Genomic DNA, 12134 nt, shown 5'->3' with positions numbered 1-12134 from the left:
AAATGTGTCTTCCTTAGCCTATAAATTTAAACTTACAAAGTCACAAAGCGTATCTAGGAATCCAGTGAGAGATTAATGCTGAATTTTCCTTCTGATATCTGTTAAGAAGAAAACTAAGAAGGACTGAGGACTTTGCTTCCCCACTGCAAATCAGAGAGCAAAATGTTTAACCTCTTGACCTCACCAGCTCTTAAAAGACTCTAGTCTAGCAGGCAACACAGTTTTAGAAGTGATGGTGCCAGGACCTCTTTCTGGTCACACTCCACTCGGCAGGGTGCACTTGGGCTCATGGTAAGGCTTAGGGCATCTGCCTGCCTCACTATTTGGGCACAATAGTCTAATTATTTAGACTTAAAAGACTTCATTAATAACCCCAGTAAAATTTGAGAATGAATAAAATCAGTGCTAGAAACAAAAACAAAAATGTGTTAATCAGAGGTCTCAAAAAAGATCGTTAGTCCTTTTTCAGGTAGGGTTCACATCCCTTTGTCTGGACTGTTAAATACCTTGTAAAAGAGAACTGTACCTTTCATTTTCTCTCTACAGCTTTTAGTACAGAGGTTTATACAGAATAAACAATAAATATTTCTTTTATGGTTATTAACTAGTTTCTTAATGAAAGTGAACAATTTAATTAAAATGATGGGATTCTAATCCCATACCTCTCCTTCTCCATCCCCACTCCCCCAAAAGAATGGGAATCTGTTTGTTAAATGTTATGCCTTTAGCTGCCTGTTTCTGTGTTTTGAAAATCTCTGGAAGCAATTAACAATTCCCTAAGCTTTCTACCTGACTTGATGTATGGACTTTTTTTTCCTGGAAGATACTACCAAGAAATGTAAATGAGTCTCAGTGATCAAATCCAATCTTTGATAAAACTCCTCAAACTGTATGTTGGGAAATCCATCATGGTTTATGGATTAGGAGCTTTTATAAAGCAAATGTAAAATTTTTTTTGAAGTTAAGATATACATAATAGATTTTAGATTACCAAGCAGCCTAAAAGTTGCTATGGTATTCTATACTGATCACCTTTGAAAATCCGTGTTCTAGTTTGAGAACAGGACATATTGAAGTCATATATATATATATATATATATATATATATATATATATATATATGTATTTTCTACTGAAGCCCCCTTTCTTCAATAAATCAAAAAATATTTTCAAGTACCTACTCGTCCCCAGACTCTCTCAACACCATCCTTGTCCTTGGGTAGGCAGCAGAGAAGATACACACATGTATTAATCAATAAGGTGTCCTAAACAGAGTATAGCTGAATGCTTCAACAGTGTAGTACCAATAATATGTGTCCTAGGAGCTCCTAAGAGGGGCATTTAATAATAAGAGAAGACTCTCCCTGGGCAGGGTTTCAGTTGGACTAGTTACTGTATGTGGGCTCTCCCTAGGTGCTAGCTGGAGGTTGAAGCCCCAAACCCCAGGGTTGGAAACCTTAAAAAACCGTGTGCAAATGAACAGGGCTATCAAGATGGGAAAAGCCATGTAAGCCTGTGGCTCTCAACTCTGTATGCTCATTAGAATCACACTTAGGGAAACAAATATGAAGCCTGGGATCCCAGCTCAAGAACTAATTTAATTGTTCTGTGGTGAGGCCTGGGCATAGATATTTTTTAAGTGCTCCCCAGGTGACTCTAACAGGCTTTCAGAGTTGAGAATCACTTAATTAAACAATATCTACTATGACACCATTGACCTCATTACCCAAACTGATTATATTGACTTCCCATTCTTTGTGTTTGCAAATGTGAAGAAAGATTAGGCTATCTCTCTGAACATCCAGTGGGGCCAGTTTCTTAGTTAAAATTTCCTAGTTATACTATAAAAATATAAAATATTTGCTAGATATGAGCTGGATAGAGTGTGTTTGGGTTGTGGTTAATAGAGCTGCAGGATTCAATGATTAAGGCTCAGTTCACTTAAATTACACCATCTTATAATAAAAGTGAAGTGCTATTTTGGGACTGAATTTGGCTAGACTCTGCTGCCTGCTTAGGTGTCACTAAAGATTACTCTTTTTGCTACTTAGGGGTGAAAGAAATTTCAAAGTGCATATAAGACCATAAATATATGACCTATCTTCTTAGATGTATACCTACCCATTCCCCTCTCTAGTCATGAATGTACTAGAGGGTACAAGCTTTCACAATTGTTTTTATTGAATTAACACAGGACATTTGGTTTGCTATTTCAAACTGGTAATGTATCCAAAAAAATACCTGAGCTGAAAGCAAACCACTGAGAACAAGAACCTACCCATCTCACATACAAAGTCTGGGACCAAAAAACAAAACAAAACAAACCCAATAATTACACTGAGAATAAATAAAATTTTATTTAATGAATAAAGAAACAGTCCATCACATTCTTTAAATTGCTTTTTAAAACATCCAGTTTGAATTAAATACTGGTTTTAAATTCTTATTTTCCTTCTAATTGCAAAATTTCCAAACAAAACACAACCCTCAACAAATTTTTAAGAAATCACGACTAGGAAACAGCAACGGGTGTCATGGAGATAACGTGGTCTACCAAAATACAGTACCATATACCTTCTGAAGAAAGACACAGTTTATGCTCACAAACATTTTGGCTTAAGCGATCATTTCCACAGAATACCTAACATGCACAATGCAGAGGAACAGGAATAAAAGCCAAGATCCATTCATTGTTTTCTAGTAACAGAGGCAAAATATACAGTTTATGTAATTCACACGTCTCAAAATGGCTACTATAATGGTTTTTCCATTAGGATTTCAATAACCAAAAAAGTACTTTAGAAAAATACTTGACTCAAGCTTCCTAAGATGGAAGCATACCATGTGCGTGAGTTTCCTGGGGCCTGGTGTGTTTTCAAGTGGAAAGAACTCATGCAGGAAGAGAAAGAAAAAATTAAGTAAGAGGTGTCACTTGATTCTGATTGAATTAGGTTAGCTATAGGTGCTCCACACTCCTTTCTTGAAGTGTGGTGGGGTATGCATGTGTGTGTGTCTGTATACATTCCTGTGGGCACAAGTACATCATTTGTTCAGTCCTCATGGCTGAAATGAATCATTGGGGTTAAATTCAGACTTGATGTATCTGAGCATGCAAAAACAGAGACCAAAGGATATACTCATTTTTGTGGGTCCGTATGTATTTGTTATCCTAAAGTTGATTCATTTCACCATAAGGCCATTGACAAGCTCGCATGGAACATTTCTGCATTTGGGCCTGGAACTATACAATGGAGTTGTCCTGAACTGATTAAGCCAGACTGGAATATAGGAACTTCTTTGCTATTTCTCTGTGCACTGCTGAGTCATTATTTTCACTAGCTTCAACCATAGCCACAGAATCTGAGTCCCCTTAGATTATGCTGCCTTTGCCAAAATAAATTTACCTGGAATCTGCCTGCAGAAAGCAGATAGAATATTTCTTGAACTCATTTATTTTTCTCCAGCTTTTTTTATTTTTATTTTTTAACTGCATATCATCTTGGAAGAAGATTCCACCACTATGTACTACCCTTCCAAAGAAAAACAAAATAAGGAAGGCAGAAAAGAAATGTGAACTTTTAAAACAAATGAACTATTTGCTTTGGAAAAAAAAAAAAAACCAAAACCATTTTCCTTGGAATAAAAAAAACAAAACCTGTGACCACATTTTTTAGGGTCTCTAAAGTGAACTCTTTGTAAATATTTATTTATTTATCCTATCCTCCACTCTGGGAAAGGCTCAAGTATTTTGCTTATTTTACAGATAAAGAAACAGAATCTCCAGAGTTATAAAAAAATTAGAGAATGTGTCTGAAATTCACCTGAATTATTAAAATCCCCCTTATTTCTAGGGATGCACCTAAAAATTCCTGGAAATAAGGAGCTCTCCTAAATGTTATTAAATATTTTATAGATTTTTTATTGACACGCAGGTAATGAAGGGAAAAGGGCCAGTCAAGAAACTTAATGCTAAAGATTGGAAAAGTAAGTGAAAATTAATCAGAAAAGAGGATAAGGTATCTCTAAAATAAAAATACTGAAAAAATAAAAATTTTAACAACCAATGCTTGTTAAACAATACAGTTGCATTCAAATTATCTCATTGGAATTATTTCAGGATTTTAACTCTCCTTAAAATACACAGTAAAACCATTTATACTGTGTATACATACACATTTAGTAATCTTTTGGTAGTGACCAGTATAGTCAATGCTAGTTTATAGTTCACTGGATTCTTGCACCACCAACTGTGGGGAAATTACAAGGATCTGCCTCTAGTTTGTAGATAACTCATTGGATCTATATAGAAACATCAGATTCTTTGCAATTTGGAACACCAAGCAATGCACTCTTACCATAATTCATGTTTTTTATAGGTATTAGAACATCTCTTATTGTATCTCCAAGTATAGTTTAGATTGTAATTTTCAATCTAAACTGGTCAGGACCCTCCTCCCCATCTGTCCCATTTGTAAGTCTCACTTTTTAAAGTGTCTCTGTTTTCAGTTAGGAGGCAGAATGAATTTTAATCTTAGAGAGTTAAAGAACCTCCTGTGAGAAGTCTACTGAATCCACTGGATATTTTAGGAAGTCTAAAACCCAGTTATCTTTTGGTTGCTCTAGAGGAATTTAACCAGGTTATAATTCATGTAGAATTTATACAATTATAAGGAAAATTTAAAAAAATCATTTTAAAGTCTCAAATATATTTGTATATTAAAATATCAGTTCCATTGTCATCAAAAAATAATCTTTAAACCTGGAAATTAGAATTGTTTTCCGCATTTTAAGAAAAATGTACATTTATTTCAGCCTTAAAATATTTTCAAATAATGTTAAAATATTTTAATTTTTATTATTAAGGAAACATTTTCTATTTGCTAATATGTTAAAATCTTTTGGCAAATTAGTGTTTATATGCATCTACTGTACAGACATTTTCTTTATGCTTACTCTTAGCATTTATGGCACAATTTTCAAAGGATTGAAAAGTGTGTTCTTTCTCTATTTCTTGCAATTTCAAGGCTATTGCTCTTTGCAGTTTGAAGTAGCTATTATTTACATATTAACAAAAGGCAGCCTGTTTAAGGTTCTATCATACCAAGTTTGCTAATATATAATTAGACAGAAATAAGAAGCAAACATTTTTAACAAATATGCATTTTTTTTGCACTGCACAGATTTTTAAAAACATGGTATTAGCAACTTTTTTTAGCATATTGATGACCACTGCACTGTCAAGTTTAGAAGATGCTTGGCATTCTTTAAGCAATGCTTTAGAAATTAACTTTCTAAAATATTGATCCACTTAAAACAAGAATAGGCAAATTAGTGATGAAAAGGACTTCAACAAACTCTATTGCAATCTAAGTGACTTCATCTTACTGGTAAGGCACATTGATTTTCCACTCAACCATCAGCAGAAATACTTTGAGGCCAGGTTACCCGAGGACCTTGTGAGAGACTTTGAATCAAGGTCATTATGAGTAAATTTGCCTTATCTTTACAACCAACTTATACATAGCCCATAAACAGACTCAGGCCAAGATCTTAGCTCGGAAGGTACTTTGGGAGTGTGTGGGGAGGAGGAGGACAGGAGGACACTGTGGTCAACCAGGACAATTTGGGTGTCTGAACCAGTCATTTTTCTAGACCTCCTCTCACAGCCTGATTTTTTTTTTTTTTACTTTGTCAGCAACTCTATCCATTAGAAGTTGATGGGAATAAGAAAGCAACTGCTTTTAAAAATGCAGCACCTCTGTGAAGTTAAAAGACTCTCATTCAGAATTTGTTCTATTGGATTGCTTTCTTCTGATGATCAAGCCAAGATGCATGGAACTGTAGTTAGGTCATTTTGGAACATGAAGCATGCTGGCAGGCCATGGGGAAAGGGGAGGAGGGGATGGGTTTACGGCAGAGAGATTATAGAACATGGGGCACTGGGCATCTGGGGAGAAAAACACAGAATAGGGATCAATACAGAAAGGACCATAGACATTCTTTACCTTTGACACATCATAGACACAAAAAAGGAGGAGGAAGAAGTCTCTCTTCTCCTTTTATTGGCAGCTTTGCCTGGATCTCTATTGTTGGGATCATTACCCAATCAGGTGTAATAGACATTGTAACCCAGTCATGAGTTAAATGGGCTTTACTGAGTTCACTTGGTAATCTAGCATTGGGTGGTATGTGTGTAAGAAAATACATTCTGAGTTTTAAATAACCAATTTACAAGTGAACATTTGGAAGGCAACCCATTTATCATTTAAGGATTATCCAAATTAACCTGTCCCTACAAAAGTTATTTTTTTACTCTGTTGGGAATTGTTCTCCATGGTATGTGTTATTCAGAGCTCTAGCTATACCCACTGCTAGTCTCTTGACAATTTAATTTCTCATTGGATGCCCACAAAAGTTAAGTGAGGAATAAAAAGAGAAAGATGCATTGAAACCAGTTCCACTATTTGGCAATTCTGATTAAAACCTTACTTTTGGAAAGGCACTATGTTTCAAAAGGCAGTTTGGTTTTAATGGCTGATTTCTTTTCTTCACTTTCCCTCTGATCCCCATGTTCATGACTAACTAAGTTATAAAAAGCCCTTCAGTTCTTTGGAAAGAAGGTGCTTATGGGATCAGTATGGCTTTTTGAAACAAAGAGCCAGATAAATTGCACCAACTCTGCCTCTTTCCCTGGTCCATTTTTGCACGTTTTTGAACTTCCTCTGGGGGGGCGGGGGTTGTGAATGCTACATGTCTAATGAACTTGGAGCAAAATAGCAGGGTCTAATGAGGCCAAAGTGAGTGTCTACTTTTACTTTCCAGGCATGCATTGCATAGGCAACAGGGGGAGTATGTTCTTCACCAATGCCAACACTACAGGTTTATGCCATTTGCATCCCTTTGGACCTTTCCAGGTAAGTTCTGAAATGACGCTATTCAACCTTGGCTTCTCATTGGAATCACCTGGGAAGTTTTAAAAAATACTGATGGCTAGGCCACAACCCCAGAGCTTACGACTTCCTAATCTGGGGTTGTGGCCTGGGCATCGGGATTTTTAAAAGCTCCCCAGGAGATTCTAATGTGCAGCCAAGGTTAAGAACCACTGCTGTAAGCTCAGTTTACTTTGTATAGAAACCTATTGACTTACATAGAATTTTAAAGTTTAATTTAGGTCAATAAATATTTATTGAGTGCCTACTTTTATAAGGTACATGGCAAACTTTTGACACAGTCCATACCAACAGGTAGCTAAAATCTAGTGTAGGCAAAACTGGGCTAGTGCAAGGAAAGGGGGCAGGCAAGCATATAGAGGCTCTGTTTAATAAAAAATACTATACAAAGTCCCCTTCTCTTCTTCCAGACTCAAAAAATTTGCTATAAGTTTTCAAAGAAAGCAGAATTGTATTTGGTTGCTGTCTGGGGGATCAGAAAATATTTCACAGAGGCAGTGGCATTTGAGATGGGGTTTCAGGAACAGGTAAGATTTCCATAGGTGTAGACTAAGGACAGAGGCTTCTAAGTAGAGGCAAAAGGGAGGCATGTGGCTAGAAAAAGCAGGGACCTGTGTTAAGTTTGTGCCATATTTGGTGTGTTTTCCGTGTAACGGGTGAAAAGCTTTGGGATCATATTGGAGTAAGCCTTGAATACCACAGGGCAGAACAGCTGGCACCTGAGTTGGCTCCAGGAAGCCACTAGGGTTTGGGAGGGGGAGGATAATATGAGTGGAGCAGTACTTCAAGAAGAATGAGCTGATGCTCAGATCTGGGCTGGATCTGAGTGGGGAGAAATAGCACGGCTGGAGGCAGAAAGGCCACTTAGAAGTCAGAAGTATTGAAGGAAGTTAATAAAGTAATAAATGTCTGACTTGGGGAACTGCAGGGGATGGGAAAGAAGGACTGAATGTAAAAAAAAGAAAAATTAACAGTGTTAGAATTAGCAGGATTTATCAGTTGATTGGATAGAGGAAGCAAAAAATGACTTGGATACTTTTTATTTGGATTACTAGCAATGTGATGGTACCATTAATAAAAATGATTAAACTAGGTTGAAAATCATGTATGAAAGGGAAGATGATGAGTCTGATTTTGGATATGCTGAATCCAAACGTATCCAGCAGAACTCAAATTTCTTACATAAGTATTCCTCATTGTAATTAAATTGGAATAGAATTCTCAAAGCAGGGCACTGATTTGTTCAACTAAGTGGTTCTCAACAAAGGGTATTCTGCCTCCCAGAGAACATATGGCAATGTCTGCAGACATTTTGGGTGGCCACAACCCCTGCAGGGGCTGGGGTTGCTACTGATATCTAGTGGGTAGAAGTCAGAGATGCTGCTAAGCGTCCTCAATGAACAGGACAGTCCCCTGCAACGAAGAATTATCCAGCCTAAAATGTCAATAATGCTGAAGTTGAGAAACCCTGCTTTAACATACATAATCCACTAACTCAAATTTCAGGAAGTTTTAGGCTTTTATACTTTAGGTTAGACAGCACCATCTGGTGGCCAAATATAATATTTATCCTAGTTCTCTGTTGAACACTAAAAGGCAACAGATAAAAAATATTCAGGAAGCTAAGACATACAGAGATGAAGAATATCTTGTCGTGGGAGAACCGTCTAGGGTTTACAGAAAGAAATGTGTTGGGGAAGTCGTGTGTACAACTGTGAAGGAGCAATCTTAGAGTTAGAAGTTTCTCTCTCTCTTTTTTTAATAAGAGATTTCATAATAGAAGCCAGTATGGAAACAGAAGATTTTACAGGGTGTATACTGGATGAAATGCATTCTATTTCATTATAGTTGCCTATATTTTTAGTACTGTTCCTGCGTAGGAAAAAGGGAACACAATTTAATAATTCTGCTGAATAATTGACTGAAACCTTTATTTAAGGATGTAACCTATGGTATTTTATTTCATTAAGAAATAAAGACTGGGGAGGTGACCAGTTAGCTCAGTTGGTTAGAGTACAGTGCTCATAACACCAAGGTTGCCGGTTTGATCCCTGCATGGGCCACTGAGCTGCGCCCTCCACAGCTAGACTGAAACAACTACTTGACTTGATCCTGAAAAAAAAACCACACTGTTCCCCAACTTAAAAAAGAAAGAAAGAAAGGAAGGAAGGAAGGCTGAAAACAAAATGATTTTAGAGTCATGAAAACATAGGATGAAGAGCACTAGAAATTTCTATTTGATAACAACTAGATATTTTGCCCCAAGAAGTAGCACTTTACATGCCTTATTTCTTACCTCCTCTACTAGGTTGAAAGCTCCCTGAGGTTAGGGACTGTGTCTTATTCACATCTTTGTATGTCTCACAAGAATAGCAACTTATATAGAGTAGACACACAAGTGATTTTTTTCAGTGAATGGATTTATTTCTATACTGAAAATCCTTGCCTTGAAGTGAAGAAAAATAAAGTTTCAAGCCTTTCTAAGCAATTACTATTTGTTCAGTTGAGTAAGAAGCCTGTTGAGTGTGCCTGGCTCAGAGAAAACCAATGACATGGGCACAAGGAATTGCTAACAGACACTTCTGATTCATGTCACTGGTAAGCCTGGAGCAAACTGTGCTGTGATGACCATCTCCAGGGCAACTTTTGGACTGGTGTGTGAATTGTAGATTTCTCTACCTAATGTAGGATTCATTCATCCAACAAATATCAATTGAATGTCTACTTTGTGCTAAGCTCCCTTCTAGGCCCTTGGGCTATCATAGGGAACTTAAGTCTAAAAATTCCTTAAGTTAAAAGGCATATTTTGAATTGATGGGTTAGAATAAAGATGCATATTCCCCTTTCCTTCTACTTTCCCAGTTAGCATAATATTTTTTATATAGAAAATGCAATTTGATTAATAATCTCAAAAGAGTTCCCGACTATTAAAGACCTCTCCCTCCACAACCACTGCTCTGCTGGGGCAAGTGAAAAACAACACTCTCCCATCATTTCCTCTCCTTGTTTGCATCTCTTACTTTCTCACTGCCTCATAGACTTCCAGGCTTTTGAGGAGATGGGAGAAGCGGGAGGGTCAGTATTTAATAGGCAGATGATGTTGATGCTCATATTTTACAAGTGGCAATTGAAGCTGGTAATTTTTAAAGTGACCTTGCAGAAGATTTCTTTTTGGTTGGTTTATTAACAATCCTTTAGTTCTAGAGTCTAGGGAATATATAAAGTCAGAAAGAAAAACCACTCACCACCGTATCCAAAAGAAAATGGTGCAGATAAGTGGGCGGGGCCCTGCTTTGGCTACAGAGTAAGTGCACTGTGCAATATTGAGTGTTTCAGTGATAATTTTTGTATCTCAAGCACATTTTGGCACTTTATGATGTGGCTCAGTACACTCAGGATAAGCAAATCGACAGTGCTTCTCCACATGTGTGAGTTGTATGGCGTGATCTCCTGATGCTAAGTAGCAGCTCACTTAATGAATCCACCGAAACTACTGCTATGGATGTAATCAATGAAAGGTGGTGGAAACCTCCCCATCTTTTTTTTTTAGCTATTATTTATTTTTTTATTTTTTCATGTGTCCAGGGCATGAACCAGGCATGGGCACAGACCAAAAGCCAAGCTGGGATGAATAAGGAGTTACTTTGTCCCTGGCTGATATGAGATACACACCACCAAACTAGGTGCCACTCTACCCAGGCCAGGGACAGCCTCCCCATCTTTTTCCTTTGTATTGTTTGATGAGTTAGTGATACCTAACGTCACTACTGCCTAACTCCTCTCAGCCCAAGCACATGGCCCCTAATTGCTCCTAGTAGGGCCTAAACATCCCTAACAAAGCAGGGGGCAGGGGAGCATGCTAGCTTTTTCCCAAAGTAGTGGATGGCAGCGGCATAACATCTTTGGTTCATCTGCATTGTCTTCTCACATTTTTGTTGGAATCTTTAAAAGGCACAGTCCTTTATCTCTCCCCCAGCTGAGACTGCACAAGTCCCCAGCTGACTTGCACAAAGCACTCCTTGCCACAGGTCCAGCAGCGTGGGGACTTACTCAAATCCAGTTGGTTGGATACCACTGGTTCTGGCTTGTCCTCCTTCCCCCTCCACAGTCCGCCCCCTTATACATCAGGCACCCAGGCGTTCTTAAAGTTCATCACTCTCCACTACATTTCGAGAAGAGCACGAATACATCATTGTGCTTTCCATGGAGGAGAAGGCCGAGAAAATGTCAAGTCCTTTACTGGTGAGAGATCCGTAGCGACTGCCACTGGGCCGGACAGACATAGGTGGTGGGATCTGCTGGTGCCACTGAGCTGTAAAATGGACCAAATAACATGTTGCAATCAAAGGAGGGCTGTCTAGCAGGTACACGGCAGGGGTGCATTCTATTGCCACTCTAACACTTTCTGTGGGATCTTGGTCAATCATTAAAATATATCTGGGTCTGGAATGCCTCATTTGTAAAAGAGAAAAATAAAATCTCTCTTCCCTGCCAGGAATAGAGAAACTGGGCTGGTGATATCTTAACCCCCTAATTCCAAAACCTATGACTCTAATCTAGTAAGATCTGAGACTATAAGAAGAAAGAGTGGGTGATTAGGATTATTTATCAAAATTAACCCCTCTACTGACCTAGCATGGGGCCTGCTAAGGGCAGTGTAGAGAGGGCTGTAGGCTCTCAAGGAAAGGCACCTCAGAAGGTGGAGGAAGAAACCTGTGGAAATAGAGGCCAAAATGGGTCCAGACTTCTGAGAAGTACCTACCCCACACTCTCATCCTCCTAATCAGCCATTACCTACCCATCACCCTAATCAGGTTCTAACAAGTTATAACAAGGAGCCTGAAAAGTAACTTATGTACAATCAACCATGGTTCAAATACAAAAGAGAATGTATCAGCGTTTCCATGTTCACCAAGCACTGTCCAAAGGAGACCCTGTTTTTAGCAGACACAATCCTTAGGCTTGAACCACGGCCTAAATGAAATATCCATCCAAACTGCCAAGTCCCCGCTGTTGTCTCTGATTTAGAAACTACCAAGCAGTCTCCTGATGAGGCTTCCAGAGATCTTGATGTGGAGAAGGGGTTCCCCAGCACTAGGTGGGGAACACTGATGCTCTGGGTCCTCAGAAGCTATGGACCCTTTTAGCATTCCCATTTACAGATCTGTCCTTTGTAGTTTTCAT

At 38.2% G+C, this 12134-nt stretch overlaps 1 protein-coding gene across 1 annotated transcript in view; it reads right to left on the bottom strand.

Moving 5' to 3' along the window:
* Positions 1-9073: 9073 nt before the first annotated feature.
* MYPN (myopalladin) overlaps positions 9074-12134 on the bottom strand; it is an 89359-nt gene continuing 86298 nt past the window's right edge. The window contains exon 21 of the mRNA XM_019624261.1: positions 9074-11262. Coding sequence (XP_019479806.1) covers positions 11093-11262 — 170 coding nt within the window. The 3' untranslated portion in view covers positions 9074-11092. The remainder of the gene's footprint in view (positions 11263-12134) is intronic.

The sequence above is a fragment of the Hipposideros armiger genome, unplaced genomic scaffold (assembly GCF_001890085.2).
Source record: "Hipposideros armiger isolate ML-2016 unplaced genomic scaffold, ASM189008v1 scaffold_15, whole genome shotgun sequence".
NCBI classification, from domain to species: Eukaryota; Metazoa; Chordata; class Mammalia; order Chiroptera; family Hipposideridae; genus Hipposideros; species Hipposideros armiger.
Note: the sequence above shows the minus strand (reverse complement) of the source record. Positions and strands in the feature narration are given on the sequence as shown.